Consider the following 16,590-nt stretch of genomic DNA (forward strand, 5'->3'; position numbering starts at 1 on the left):
CAAAGCCGACCTCATGGCTTTGAGGACACCTTGCCTCCACTGCACAAACAAGCAGGACGCACCTTTACACTTAAATGCCAATTTAGGGGAGACCAAGCATTTATTAAAAGGGCTACTAAGGGCCGGCCCCGTGGCTCACACAGGAGAGTGCGGTGCTGGTAGCGCCGAGGCCGCAGGTTCGGATCCTATATGGGGGTGGCCGGTGCACTCACTGGCTGAGCGTGGTGCGGGCAACATCAGGCCAAGGGTTGCGATCCCCTTACCAGTCAAAAGAAAAAGGGGGGGGGGCTACTAAGACTGAGGTACCCAAAGACTAATATTTACTCTCCCCCCACCCACCTCCCAGAATGTGTGAGGGGCTTGTTAAAATACCAGAGCCATTTTAGAAAAAAAATTCTATTTCTCCGCACATCTCAGTCTAAGGCTGTAATATATTTGCAACCTCACTACACAAGGCACATTATCATTTGGGTGCCACTTACCCACCTAGCCTCACTCCCCCCTCCCCACTCCAGCCTGCAGGCCCCTCTATGCTGCCTCTCACCTCAGGCCCTGGCACATCATGTTCCTTCTGCCTTGAACCTTTTTCTGCTCCCTCTTCACCTGGTTAACTCCTACACACTCTCTCACATATCACCTTAGAATCATTTCCTCCAAAACGCTAATCCTTCCAGTTCCGGTTACATACCTCTCCTCCATGGTCCCATGACACCTGCACTTCCATATCCTGGCACATATTTTGTAATGTAGACTGGTCTCATCTATTAATCTAGTAGACTAATCTCAATGAGGGCAGGGTTCTTGTCTGCCTCTTAATCATTATCTCCAAGGTACATTATATGTTGGGCATACAGTAAACACTCAAAACTGCTAGTTCAACTGCAATGTCTTTGAGAAGGAAAAAAGTTACCAAAGAATGCATACTGTGGGCTCAGAGACACCCTTGTAGCTTGTAAGGTTTATAATCCATAACAATTTTAAGAATGTATCTCGATTTCCCTGACTTAGAGGGGACTAGGATAAATGTTTCACTCAATCTTGTGGGAGTTCTTCCTAGGACAAGAGATGGAGATTTACTATGTGCAAGGTCCAAAAGATTAGTGTTAAATAAATAACACAATAGTGCGGACTCATAAGAAAAAGCTTAAAGACCCATTCAAAGCTTACCTTTGCAATTAATATCAGCAATTACTTCATTCCTCTCCATGTTTTCCAACAGCTGCCTTACTTCTTCAGCATTGCCGTTTCTGGCATGATGGAGAAGCTGTTGTTCTGCTTCTGTGTTCATTTCTATATTAAAAAAATAATAACACAGCTATTATCTAAGAACATAATTAGCTTTTAGATGTTACCTACTAATACAGAAAGGGGAAAGACCCATCTTCATTTTGCAGCCAATAAGACAGATAACGAGAACTAACTAAATGAATCAGTTGGCCAACCTTGAGCCTTAGACTCCCTGCCCTTTGTATTATTTATCCAAGAAGCGCACAGACATTTGGGCACGTTTCCTAACCTCTCAGAGACTTAGTTTCCTCAACTACAAAATACAACTAACCTCATGAGCTGCTGCAAAATTATGTATATGAAAGTATTCTGTCAAATACATAGTATTACACAAACAGCTATTACGACATTAAATAACTATACATAAAGTTAAAATATGGCCATTCACAGAGAAACATTGTGAGAAGGAAATGTAAATTAACACATTCAAAAACTGTGCAAAAAACTATTCTGAATACAAAAAATAAATTATAGATAAAGACCCTAAAGTGACTATAACAAATAAATTTCTTTTTTCTCTATTTTCTTAATAAGTCCCAAACTAGAGAAAATTACAACTAAATTTAAAGCATTTATGCTGAAATGGATAAACATATGAATAGCAATTCCCAAAAGAAATACAAATTTCATTCTTACTAATAATCAGATAATTACAAATAAATGAAACACAAATGATATTTTTTTGTCCACCAAATCAGTAACAACCCCCCCACCCCCCCAAAAAAAAACCTCAATACCCAATGCTGGCATGAACAGGAAGGTACAGTGCTATAAAACGCTAATATGAATACAAATGCACACAATCCTTCACATGTTACAGAGAGAGGCAACAATTTGGCAATATCAAATAAACTTCAAAATACACATACACCACTTAGTTTATCCAGGCAACTCTATTTCTAGGAATCTATCCTACAGAAATATTTACATGAGATTATGAGATTATTTTATAAGTATGCTCATAAAGACTACATTATTTGTAAGAGTGGAAAAGTTAGAAACAACTCCATGTCCATCAACAGGGAACTGGTTAAATATATCCTCTAGAAAGGCTAAAAGAGATGGTCTATTGGCTGGAGGATGGAAGACAGAGCAGAACGCATGGTTTCAAAACAGAGCAGCCTGCACAGAGTAAAACACCAGGACCTCCAGCCCTTTTCCCCCACCAGTATTCCTAATGCTGACAAGCCAGGCTTTATTCCAAGAAGAGACACCAAGAGCACCCTGCAAATGGCCAAGCCAGATGAACCTCACAGTGACACTCGTATCAATAGGGCTCGCCCACTTTCTCAGTTTCCAATCGGCTTTCTAGTTCCTCACTTTTAAACATGAAAGACAGAGGCCAAAAGCAAACAAGGAAAAAAGCAACCTGGAGAAAACAAATTATTTAGAGATGTTGACCTAAAAAAGAAACTGAGGCCAAATACATACAGTAAGGAGTTTATATTTGAGTGTATTTAAGAAACTGCAATCCCGGAAGGCACACAGCCAAGTTGCCATGGAATGCGCTTCAAAGGAGGTTAGCAGAATTCAGGATTTTATAATCACACAAAGGGGGAGAATAAAAGGGGAGGGAAGAGGACAGCCCCTTTCTAATCATTACATCAGTTTTTCTATTGGTTGTAGATGATGTATAGATTTGGGATTGTTACTAGGCTATATCCTACATGCAGCCATCTAGGGTAAGGGTTACAAGAAGCATTGTTGTTATTCAATGTTATTCAATAGGTTGTTATTCAACTTCTGGTGCCAGTACATCTGCTTCTAAAACTAAAATGGTCTTATGATAACGTTTTACAGGACATGAGACATGACTACTGATTTATCCCAGATCTCCCAAGGCACTACAGTTTAGCTGACCTGGTCAGAGCAGATTTTTTTTGTTGTTTTATCAGAGAAAAGGCTAGAAAATAAAAACTAATATACTTAGAGAGTAAAAGACATTCAACTTGTAACAAAAACAAGATATTATTCTAAAAAACAAAGTTGCAGAAAAAAGAATTTTGGAAATTAAAAATGATAGCAAAAATAAAAAGTTCATTAGAAGCGTTATAAAATAAGGTTGAGAATATCCCCTAAATTAAGCTGTTATGAAAATAGGAGAAGAAGGTTGTGCAGGTAAGGACCCAACCAGTCCTCTACCTCCTGCCGAGGAGCAGAGAGGGAAGGGGAAATTACAAACAATAAGAGAAAAAAGAGGATTAAGAGGACTAGTCCAGGAGGTCTTTCATCCAAATAACAGAAGTTCTAGAAAAAGAAAACAAAGAGGGAGAAAATAAACAATTCAAGAAAATGTTACAGAACTGAAAGGCCCGATGAGAGCCCAATACTGGAAAATTTCTGGTCTACAGACAAGAGAGACCCCATTAAGGCACATCATCATGAAATTTTAAAACTTTGGAAACAGAAAAAATTCTATAAGCTTCCAGGGAAGAAAAAAATCAGGTAATAAACAAAAGAGCAGGAATAAGAATGATTCTGACTTCTCAACTGCAACATAAGCAACTAAACAATAAAGCAATGCCCAAAAGTTCTGGAGGAAAATTATTTCCAGCCCCAAATTCTATAACCAGCCAATTATAAGTAGGGATAGAATAAAGACATTTTTAGATACACAAGGATGCAAATTTACTTCCAATGCGTCATTTCTTAGGAAGCTACCGGAGGATATAGCCTACCAAAATTCATAAATTAAGAAAGAGGAAGATGTGGGAAACAGGAAATTAGCAAAAGGAATCCCCAGAGTGAAAGGAAATTCCTGAAATTCAGCTGTGTACCTGGCCTAAACCTCATCCATACTCAGCTAGTCATGTTCCTGCCCTCTGAGTTTTGCTGCTTGATCAGCTAACAGTACTCATTCCATCTGTCAGAAGTGTTCTGCTTCCACCTGTACCTGAGAACTACGGGTTGGCCTCTGTGAGCTCAGAGCAGAAGAGGAGGAGGAGCAGCCTACTCCCCCAACAAATTCCTGCCAGCCAGAAGCCCAGACCTGGTCCCTATTATAGCCATGACAAATGACCAAACTGGGTGAGGCAGTTCCCAGCACTTGCTCGAGGCCTTGCTCACTAGCTTCCCTTCGAAAGGGTGCTTATCAACAGAGCCAAACCCAGACTCTGACTACCCAAGAAAAAATTATTCAACGATATCTGTTAAAGCCCAGTAAGGAAGACTTTATTCAGGGCCATCGCGATAGGTATAGGGACCGCTGCAATGGGGTCTTGCAGAGGGGGAGAGAGAGTGGGCTCAACTCCAAACACAACACAGGCAAGTGGGAATTTATAGCCAAAAAGCAGAATGGGGAGCAGTGGATGGAAAATTACTAACAGGAAACATCAGGGAGAAGGAGGGTTCTGGCTAAACCAATTTAAGATTCTCTAGTTGGTTAGAGCACAGCCCTATAATCCCAAGGTCACAGTTTCAGATCCCTGTACTGGCCAGCCGCACCAAAGAAAACCAAAAAAAACAAAACTGAACAGGATTCTTGCTGAAGCCAGGCTGGGGCGATCAGACACCACCTGGGGATGATGGAGGATGAGGAACTGACCAGGTATGGAGGGTGATCAGACACAGAGGACACAAGGTTTTTGCTAAACTGACTTGGTGGGATTCTTTGCTAAAGACTGGAATTGACCAGGAAGTGAACAGATGGGCCCAGCAGAAAATTCGGAAGCCAAACTGAAGTTTGTCCAACAGAAGAATCTTTGTCCTGGAAGACTTTACCTACCAGTGATCATAATGCCTTTTCACCACACAACTTGCTAATCAGCTTTTATGTTAATCACCTCTGCATTCATTCACATGTACATCCTTATTAAAATAATAAAATACTTGGCTAATCATTTAAAAATTTTAACAATACTTATATTCATTGTAGAATTACTTATAAAGAAAAAAAATCAAAGGTCCATCAATAAGGGTTTCTTCACATAAATGAATACTATAAAACCATTAAAAATGTTATATTAGAATCTCTAAAACTATGGAATTGCAATATATTGTTAGGTCAGATGGTTTCTACAGAGTATAATCTCTGTATGTGTTCTATATATTCAGAGAGAAAGAATAGAAAAAAACATCAGGATGTTAACTGGTTATTCCTGTGGTAAAATAATGAATGGTATTAAATGTTTTCTTTCAATAGTTGTTTTTTCTTTTTTCTTTTTTTTTTTGACCAGTAAGGGGATCACAACCCTCGGCACAGTGTGGTCTGCACCACGCTCCGCCAGTGAACGCACCAGCCATCTCCATATAGGATCCGAACCCGCGGCCTCGGTGCTAACGGCGCCGCACTCTTCCGAGTGAGCTGCAGGGCCGGCCCGATAGTTGTATTTTCTAAACTTCCCACAATATAAAGGCATTTCTTTATAATAAGAAAATGTAAGTTATTGAAGATTAAAACAAAAAATCTTCATGTCTAATTAAATAGGCATTTTATCACAGATGATTTTATATATGTTTTCAGTCAGTCAAGTACATTAAAAAAGAAGTGACAGTCTAGACTTGCTGGCATATTACACAAAAAATATTTATTTAATATTCTTTTCATCCCCCTACAGGCCAGCCACCAAAAACAGAACAAAATATTTTTCATGCTTTTAAAAACTGAATAAAGACTATTTGAAGTAAGTATCTTCAAAACGTCCTAGAAGTTTTCTATAACATTATCCTTAGGTTCTCACCACATTGGGCTTACACAAAAAAAGAAATTTGTTCTTAAATTCTTCAATTTCTGTACAATGAATATAAAAAGGATAAAAGTAAATCTATCATCTACTTAAACAGTCCACTGTAATATATTAACTACAACAGTTGCTCATAAGGGCTGGGATTGAGATTAAAATTTACTCAACAAATGTTTCTTGAATACCAGATAATGGCATGGGCTGCTATAGGCACTGAAGGTACAAGGGTGGACAACATAGTCCCTGCCCTCCAGAAACAGAGCAAACATGCAAACAATAACCACCCAACTTGTGTCGAATACAGTAATGTACAAGGGACAGTGGCTGCAGGGAGGAGAAAGGGAGTGGTTAGCTCTTTGCCTGCATTAGTTCTGGAAGGAATTACAGAGAAGGAGAAATTTAAGCTGGTACTTAAGAATAAAGCAGTTCACCAAGATCACAAGGGTAAACAAGGTTTCTAGCCTGGACAACTAGATTAATAACAGGGAGATTAACCAAACTATGGGATAGAAAAGAAACAATTTGGGGCAGAGATGTGATTCTATTTGGGTCGTGGTAGTTTAAGATTCCTGTGGGAAATTGAGATGGAGATGTCCAATAAGAACTTGGGCACAAGAGAGGGGTTGTAGGTCAGAATTTAAATAGTGGGAGTTATCAGCATGTAAATGCTCATTAAAATCACAGGGGTAAATGAGACCCCTAGCTGGGAGAAGACCAACACTTAAGGAGGAGGAGGCCAGTGAAGAGGAGCCAGCAAAGAATAACTAAGGGTTGGGGGAGGGACAGAAGAGGGTGGTCACACTGAAACCAGGGAGGAATGTGAGTCAAGGGGGTTGGATGTGTATGAAATGCCAAAGAAAGGGCAAGAAGGACAAGGCCTGAAAACGCCTACTGGTTTGGTACACAGAAGTCCACTGATGAACTCGGCAAGAATACTTCCAGTGGAAATGATAGAGGCAAAAAAAAAAAAAAAAAAAAAAAAGGATTGTCATTAACTGAGGAGTGAATGAGGAATAAAAAGGAGAGTGTACCACACTCCTTCAAAGCAACTTCGTTCTAAAGGGGTGATGGCTTTACCTTTAGGACATTAGATACCTGGGCATGTTTACAAGCTGTGTGTGGGCAAGAGCAAGGACAAGGAAAACCTCGGCATACAGGGAGGGATGAGGGACTGAACAAGATCCAGGAGGAACCTGAAGTAGGTGGATAAAAAGCCCAAGTGAAAGACAGCCTGGAAGAGGAGGAGGCGCACTGCACCACAGCTGGCCTGGAGGGCAGGAGAGATGGCAAGAAGGATGACAAGGGCTAAAGGGACGGGGGGGTAGCCACAGGAAAAGCTCCCATCTGATGGCTACCCATTTCCAGAACAAGAAGGGGGATAGATTTGTAGGTACCTTAGCAGGACAGAGGACTCTCTTCCTATAAGACAGGATGGTGGGAGAGAAAAAATGGGTCACAGACATCAAAAAAATAATAAAGATTATTTTATTCTAAAATTAAGAATGGAAAAAGGCCACAAATTTCACCAAATTTCACCAAGATGGGGAAAAAACAACAACTTGTGTTGCCCAATGCCTAAATCCCATAGGTATCGGTTTTAAGACCTGCTTGACTAAAAAATATTCTTAAAGCAATTTGCACATTATCTCATTTTCAAAGCAATTTTGACACCACATGCATTGAAACTCGTCATTCTATGTGTAGGCCAAGCAGACTAAAGATTTTCTGATTATGAAATTTTGGATTTAATCAAATAAGCAACACCTAAAGGATAAATTCCAAAATGTAAACAGGCATTTTTGCTACTTTTTCCTTCTAAACTTTTATTACTTTAGAAAAGGGTGGTAGGGGTGGGGAGGGGACTAGCACTTTCTCTTATCTCCTCTTGGAAATGGTTGTATAAAGACCATGCATACATTTAAAACTTACCTCCACAGACAAATCATTTTCTAATCACTAAGAGCAGAAAACAGTAAAAATACATGTTTATTGCAAAATAATTTCCCAGGTGCCCTAACATCCAAGACAGCACAACTCCAAAAACATCCGTAATTTAAAAACTGAGTAAACTTCTTAAGATGTTAGCAGTATTAATTAGATAAGCATAATAAAATGATCTTTATGTTCCTTTCATCTATGCTACAAAGAAACTACTAAGCAAATGTTCCAAACCCAGGCATAAAACTAGTCATCACAATTTCTTTCCTCATCTAAGAACCATCACAGCTAAAAATCCGCTGCTGTCCATGCAGACCTATAAAGAGTAAGTATATAGGATTCAGTACTACCCACAGTTTCAGATATTCACTGGGGGCCTTGGAACATATACCCCTTGGATAAGGGGGGACTGATGTATTCCGAATACCCACTAGTATCAAAGCCTCATTCCTTACGTGAGCATTCAGGTAGCCATCCCACCAGCACAGGCTGGGCAGGTGTCCAATGTGACATCCACAAGAGGCTGCAGTTTCCCTATCAACACCAGAGCCACATCGCCTTCCCTATCTCTAACATCACACAAGGAGATGAATCAATAAACATTTACTTGAAGGCCAACCACAACCTAGGCATTGTCCTAAACTCTGACGACAGACTAACGAATAAAACCTGGCCTTACACTAGGAGAACTTGTTAATATTGTAGAGAAGACAAGTGTACAAGTAAATTACAATCCACATTTCTGGAGAGAGGTCTGACACCCACTCCATACGCACTATCAGCTACATCCCCTTTATAAGACCTCACAGCATCTTACACTTGCCACAATATGTCAGTCTGTAGGTATTCAGGTGGTCAGTTCTTTGGCTGTCTCTGGACTGTAAACTCAATTAGAACAAGGGCCCCATGTCTATTATGTCCCCCATTATATCCCTAGTACCTAGCAAGATGCCTAGAACACAGTGGGCAATCAAATATTAGTTAACCAGATGAATGGATGGACAGACAGTCAGACGGGGACTGAGTTCTTTGAAAACAAAGCAATTACGACTCCCTATATAGGAAGACCTACAGGCGATGCCTTATAATACACCTTTAACTAAAAACATAGTTTATGTTTCTAATACGCCACAGGAAATAAATTAAAATCATACTAAAGAACGAAGAACTTGTTAAAAATACAAACTCCAGAATTATTTAGGAGTATAACTACTTCTTTGCTTAATTTGATGTAATTCAAATTTATAAATGATTTAATTTCTGTGATTAAAAGTTACCTTTTAAAAATGATTTTTTTTAAATCAAAGAATCATCCAAATTCACATGTTGAACAGATTTTTTTTTATTTTTTTTTTTTTTTTTTTTTTTTTTGTCGTTTTTTCGTGACCGGCACTCAGCCAGTGAGTGCACTGGTCATTCCTATATAGGATCCGAACCCGCGGCGGGAGCGTCGCCGCGCTCTCAGCGCAGCACCCTACCGAGTGCGCCACCGGCTCGGCCCGAACAGATTTTTTTTTAAACATTCTTTTGAATCATGAAGGCTTACTACAGAAAAGTGCTTTTTTTTCCTTTTTGTCAAAAGAAAAAGACAAGCAACCCTTAATGCAGCTGCTGGTCAGAATGGATTTGAGCAACACCCTATCGGCAAACACAGTATTTTTCATGATCACTTTGTGGATGGTTTTCAGCAGCTCTTTTCATATTCATGCAATTCCAAGCTCTGTTTTTAGATTTATTAACAAAATTTCAATGACCATGAGAAGTTTTTCAAGGAATTAACTAGACAAAAACATTTTGAGCTTCAAAAATTGCGAAACTAGAGACCATTTTTGCCTAATGTTTTCTCCTCCAAGGTCCACTATGGAAAGTTAAGCTTCTAATTTTAAATTCTGTGGAAAGCAAGCTTATATTTTGTTGTCTTATAGACCCTGTATATTACTTGTTTAAACTGATGCCTATACTTGACAGCTATGCCACTAAATTTTCATTTAATATAGTAGCTAAGTTCTGTGGCCTCAACTATTCTGAGATCTAGACAGAGACCCTAAAACATGTAGCTTAAACGGCATCATGACTTGTTAAATTTGGTCAGGAGTCTGTTATTCTATAATTTGAATTGATACCTTTCTTTATAATTCCAGCTTAAAATCTACAGAATCAAAGTACAAAGTTCCTACAGAACTCAAAGATAAGTTCAACAATCGGAGCTAATTCACCTGAGTACCAGAAAATCAAAATATTTAATGATGTGTCTGTCCTCTTCCAGGAACAGAGTTCTTAAAGAAATTTCAAAAGTTAAAATTCAAAGACACCCAGACTAAATTCACTCAGTCATACATACAACAACACTTAACAGCACCTCATAAAACATCAGGAAAGTATGGCAGTTCCTCAAAAAATTAAACAAAGAATTATCATATGATCCAGCAATTCCACTCAAAAGAACTGAAAGCAGGAAATCAGATACTTGTTACACCCATGTTCACAGGAGCATTATTCACAATAACCGAGAGGTAGAAGCAAGCCAAGTGGCCATTAACAGATGAACGGGTAAATGTGTTATACAGGTACAACAGAATATTACTGAGCCTTAAAAAGGAAGGAAATTCTAACACATGCTAGAACATGGATGAACCTTGAACACATTAAGTGAAATCAGACAGAGAAGGACAAATATATGATTCCACTTCTATGAGATAGCTAGTAGTAGTCGTCAAATTCATAGAAACAGGAAGTAGAACAGTGGTAACCACAGAGGCTGGGGGAGCGAGGAAGGAACAGGGAGTGTTTAATGGGTACAGAGTTTCAGTTTGGGATGATGAAAAAGTTCTAGAGATGGACAGTGGTGAAGGCTGCACTACAGTGTGAGTGTACTTAACGCTACCAAAGAGTGCACTTAAAAATGGTTAAACTGGTGAATTTTATGTTCTGTATATTTTACCGGGAAAAAAAAATAAATAAATCAGGAAGCATCTGAAATATGTCTTTCACAACTACCAAATAGCATCAGTACTATTAATGAAGACAAAGGGAGCCTACTTATCCAAAAATTGTTAAAACTATATGTTCTGATTATTTTAAAGATTCTCAGATACTAATTTTGTTTGGTATCACATTATTAATATTTGAAATACATTGTATTTGTGAATAGTGAGAAAAATTTAATGTGTTTATGAACAAATACATATATTTTATAAACTAAATCTTAAAAACATTTAAAGAAATGTAGTATGCTTGACACTGTACTCCAAAGTAGCCAGCTGCACAACGGTGTTGTTTTTTCCTGACATTATATGCTTTTAATTACAGGAAAGTATAAAGAACTAAAGTGACTATGTAAAAACATGGCAATGGCAAGAAAATAAAATTTTGCTCTAAATCTTATTAGTTCCTAGCAAACATTCAATAGGGTCTCTTATGCAATCGTATACCTATGTGTACATATATATATACACACACACACGTGTATATATATAAACTGTGACATTTGTGATAATGAAATTAAACACATTTCTTTGCTTGCTTTAGAAATACAACATTGGTACACAGATTCATATTTAACTTAACACTCTGATTTTAGAGTTGAAGAAACTGAAAAGCACAAAGGTAAAGTTACTTGCCAAGTATATGATAGTAGGGCCACAACCAGAATCTAGATCTTCTAATCATGGGGTGAAATAATGCTATATATTTCACAAGATTCAATTCTTCCTTGAAAAGAGGCCAGAAAGGAGAACTGAAGAAAGAACTGAAGTAACTCCATACCCGAATTTTAAATTGTTCCTCAGGGCCTAAGAAACTGACCTTTTACTTAAATTTACTGACTTCAGGAAACTCACTGTTCAGACAAAGATAGGTGTAATCATTTGACTGGGTACCATAAAAACAATTAACTTTGTTCTATAGATCAAAATTGTCCTGATCAAAAATGTAGTCACTTATTATGTTTTAAAACAATATTTGGAGTCTTGTTTACTACTTATACTCTCCTATACTTTTATCATAACCTCCTGCCCTTTTTTTTTGGTGGCTGGTCAGTACAGGGATCCGAACCCTTGGACCTTAGTGTTATAACACCAGTACTTTAACCGAGCTAATGGGCCAGCCCAAAAACCTCTTGCTTTTAACCACAAGTGGGCAGACTTTCCCTTCCTTGAGGGGTAGTCTGCCCTGGTTTGCAAACCTAATAAATGCCTCCTTAAAATTTCCTTATGCCAAGGTCACTAATAATAAATTATTAATTAATTTTCTAAAAAGTAATAAAATAAAATTTCCTTACAGATACAGACTGAAGTGTTTTGCTTCAACATCCTCTAAAATTAAAGACTACGGATTCTAGTTACTGTTCCTATGCAAATAATGAGAAAGCTGAATCTGAATTACGGTTTCATCCCCTCATTGTAAGCAGATTTATTAACTGAAAAGAGATATCCAAAACATGGCAATTTAAGGAATGCCACAGAAAATTATACAGTCTGTTTTAGGAAGCACTCACCTGTGTCATTTTATGTTATAAAACAAAATTAAAACCACTTGATTTTTAATTCAATAAAACTTTTTTTCTAACTTCCTCAGTAAGTTTTTGTGTCCTGATAAAGAACATCACTCTTCTGGACGAGAAATGATAGAGAACTGGCTGTAATTGAAATATGTCATACTACAATTTGTAAACCATTGAAATCACCGTAAAATGTTTACACCAAACTATTATTCACTTTATATTTGACATATTTACACTACCTTCTCATTCATATTTTGTACCCACACTGACTTTGATGCCATACAGAAATAATAAAAGACCAATGCTACTCACTGGGTATTTATCATTCTATATTCAGTTGGAAACTTTAATGTTTGTTAGAATTGGTAAAAATTAAATAAGCTCCATGGCTTTGTGTTATGAAATTGTTTAAATTAACTTCAGGTGCTATAATTTTGTCTGCTTCAACAATCAAGAACTAACTTTTAAATGCACCTGATTTGAATTTTCAGCTTGATAGGGTCTGAAAACTATTAACTACCTTTTTAAAACAGGGTGAGTACTTAGAAGCAAAGGGAAGAGAAGTCCACAAACTAGATAAACCAAATTTTAGTAATAAAAAATACTAACAGGAGGTTGATTGAACTTACCTTTCAATGATAAAATTCCTTAAATTTTAGATACAACACATTTAAAATGTTCCTATTTCCATTATTTCACATTTGAAAATTATCTTTCAAGCTGAATTAAACTCATGTTTAATAATATTGACCAGTTATGAATCATAGAAGTTTCTCTTTAAAAGGAAATCTTAAACACAAAATAAAAACATGTGGTTACTTTCCATTGTCACATGACAGGAAAATGTACAGTTAAGGACTGTTTTCACTATATAGTAATTTCCTACTTTCAGGCTGATGAATGAAAGAACTCAGACCAAGCGAGTGACCTAGTATATCCTCTTACTAATGACATTAAAATTATTTCTTACACTTGCCAACCTCATATAGCACCTTAACACTGACAGTGTCAATACAATATTGGTGGAAGAGGTCACTGAATGAGGAAAAACTCAACATTTCCAGGAATCAAGAACATCACATAAGATATTATATGACACCATATATCATCACAAAAATATACTGTACAGAGTTGTCAGGCTAGGGCTCAGACCCTCCAAACCCATTGCACAGACTGGGTCACAGATCCCTCAGGTGCCAGGCTGGGTCACCAGACCCTTCACGTGCCACGTGCCAGGCTGGGTCACAGACCCCTCACATGCAGGTTGTGAGCTAGGTAATTAGGGAAGATCCCAGGAGCTGTTGGCAGAGTTGAAAGGTTCATTACAAAGCGAGCTCAGTCCTCAGCAGTAGCAGCAGCTGCTTATAGCAGCCTCCAGCAGCAGTAGCAGTGGCAGTGGCAGTGGCCTCCCAGAGCATCCCGGGGGCCCTGGCAGCAAAAGCTTGTAGCAACAGCCTTTAGCAGCAGTAGCAGCCTCCCTGTGCCGCGCTGCACCCCCCCCCCCCCCCCCCGGCCAGGGGCGTCCCGGGGGCGGGGGGGCACTGTGGATCAGAGCCGTTTGTCCTTTATATTTAAGTCGGACAACCCAAGAACATCCACGGGCATCCACAGACATAGCCAAGGAACACCTGGGCACACATGCAGTTATCATTTACATCAAATGCTCGGCAAGATACCGAATATCTGAGGTACCCTGACCATTTATCCATTTCATTTTCCCGACAAGAGTGCATGGCAGCATGTCTTCTGAAACTTCATCAATGAATGTTGGTATAAGCTGGTGCCTACACTGCTAAAACCTGCCCTCTTTCTAGAACTGCAATGAATTTACTACGTCATCAATAAAGTTGTGATTGCCACTGTACCCAGCTTGAAAGAACTGACAAGGTTCCCAGCCTTTTTTTTTTTTTTTTTTCCGTGACCGGCGCTCAGCCAGGGAGTTCACCAGTCATTCCTATATAGGATCCGAACCCGCGGCGGCAGCGTCGCCGCGCTGCTAGCGCAGCACGCTACCGAGTACGCCACGGGCTCAGCCCCTTCCCAGCCATTTTAAATTCCTCATGCGCACTTGCTATCATACTCCTCTGTCCTCTGCAGGTTATTAGTTAAGCCGATTTCTGCTTTCTACTGACTACTTTCCTCAGTGAATACACATACTGTATAAAAGCTCAGCTTCTAGTAGAGTCAACAGGTAAGAAACTGCCACAGCAGAAGTCCAACTTAAAAGTAATATGATCAAATATACAGATGTATCTGTAAGTAAAATAAAGCCACAAGGAGAATATTTTTAATGTATTTAACAGACACCACTATGTTATCACTCAAAAGAGACTGGCTGTATTCTACCTAGCTGATGGTTCTAAAACAGTGTCATTTCCCTTTGTTTTAAACGGAGGACTATTTTTATAGAAGTAATGTCTGGCTGTTCTGAATAACAAGTCTAAGGACTGCTTAAATAATACCTGCAAAAGTGAGCAGCCTCTAGAGACAAGGATTAGCCACCCATCACAAATTTCTGCTGATTTACAATGAGATATCTGGTAAATGTCATCTGATAAATAACCTTCACAAAATCCTAGACTGAGATACAAGTGCTTCAGATTACACAATTTATGACAATAAAGTCCTATTTTGAATAGCAGTTGCTCAATGCTGCAGGAGAGTTCCTCTGCCTGGGAGAAATGAAAAGATAATAGAATTCAAAAGGAATGTTACTGACAGTCTTCTCTATTTTTACTATAAATTTATACAACTTATACAATTCTGTAAATTGTAGATAGAGCCCACCTAGTAGTTTAGATTTAGGGGATAAGAGGGAGAAGTTTGTAACTATTCTGTAATAGAGGGATCTTTACACTTTCAGCTGGGGAATTCGGAATTTATATCTACCACACTGCTTCAAAAAAATTCGTATCAGGGTTAGAACTTGAACACTGCTAGCCCTCAAAACAAATCAACAAAGTACTTTCCAAATATGAGGATGTTCCCAACTATATCCAAAATACATCTCCTACACTGCAAAGAGTGACGTTTTCAGGGAAAACACATCACTGATTTCAAAGCTGATTTAATTACATTACCAACTATCCGCAAAAGCCTAATAGCCACATTTGCAACATTCGAGCAGCCTGTATAAGTTAACTTAATATCACACTACCAACAGTCCAATTTCACAATACTGTCTGACTAAAAAACTGAAAACTGATATTAACCATACCAGGATAATCTTGTCAACGCCTCCTGCCAATCATTAGGGCCACGGGGTAAGTGAATAAGTCATGTTCCTACTGTGCAGCTGCATCTATCATACTGTTTCTGAATCCACTTCGACATTCTTTCACGCTTGGTGAACCGACCACGCGGTACACTGTGAGAACGGTCACATGAACAACGCGTGACTTCCACTGTGAATCAATCCTCCTCTTGTTAGGAGACTAAAAATTACGATGCACACTCGAAAGCACCGAAAGCACGCCGCTGCAGACTTGGTAAGTGATGCATGTGGCACCAGCACGAAGTCGCAGCACCCCGAGTGGAATTGCAACAAATGCCATTAACTTGTTACTGTTAACTAACTTCCTGCAGCGCTGGAGCAGCCAGCTCCGGCTGCGAGCCCAGCATCGCCGCGCCACGACCCTGATCATCCCCGGAGACGCCGGGGAGACGAGCGCCCACCCCCCACCAGGCGCAGACAGACCTCCCCGAGCACCAGGCGGCGGGAACCGGCTCACACGGGTACCGGCGTCGGACTCCGCGCGGGATGACTGCGAGAAACTGACCTACGCGGTCACCCGAACTCCCAGAGCTCCCGAGGCTGGGGCCACAACCGCAGGCTTCCCGTCGGCCCGCCCCACGTTGATGAAGCCGCCTACCCGACTCTGGCTCGCAAGCCCAGAGCGCCGGGCGGAACAACGTACTCCGCGGTCCCGCCGCGGGAACCGGGCGGAGCACGATGGCGCCGCTCCTACCCGGGAGCGCGCGCGTGCCCGCCCGGATTGTTGGCGCCGGACCCGACACGTGACCGGCGCGTGGGACCCCGCCCCCGGCACGCCCCGCCCGCGCCCCCGCCCCCTCCAGTCCGGCCTGGACCACCGACACAGGTTCCTGGCTTTGCCAGTGGCTACCGGAAGGGGCAAAGTTGTCGCGCTGCGCCCACCACACCCAGATGGGGCGGGCTCTACC

General features: G+C 39.9%; 1 protein-coding gene across 3 annotated transcripts in view; it reads right to left on the reverse strand.

Moving 5' to 3' along the window:
* The window catches only part of OSBPL1A (oxysterol binding protein like 1A), a 203,308-nt gene extending 187,036 nt beyond the window's left edge, over positions 1-16,272 (reverse strand). The window contains exons 1-2 of one of the 3 annotated variants that reach the window (XM_063076423.1): positions 16,188-16,272; positions 1,168-1,290 (exon numbers count right to left, since the gene is read on the reverse strand). In XM_063076423.1, the coding sequence (XP_062932493.1) occupies positions 1,168-1,288 (121 nt within the window). In that variant the 5' untranslated portion in view covers positions 1,289-1,290; positions 16,188-16,272. Of the gene's footprint in view, positions 1-1,167; positions 1,291-16,105 lie in introns of all 3 variants that reach the window. The other 2 variants (XM_063076422.1, XM_063076424.1) reach the window with 2 other exon arrangements.
* Positions 16,273-16,590: the final 318 nt, after the last annotated feature.

Source organism: Cynocephalus volans, chromosome 13 (assembly GCF_027409185.1).
Source record: "Cynocephalus volans isolate mCynVol1 chromosome 13, mCynVol1.pri, whole genome shotgun sequence".
Taxonomy (NCBI): Eukaryota; Metazoa; Chordata; class Mammalia; order Dermoptera; family Cynocephalidae; genus Cynocephalus; species Cynocephalus volans.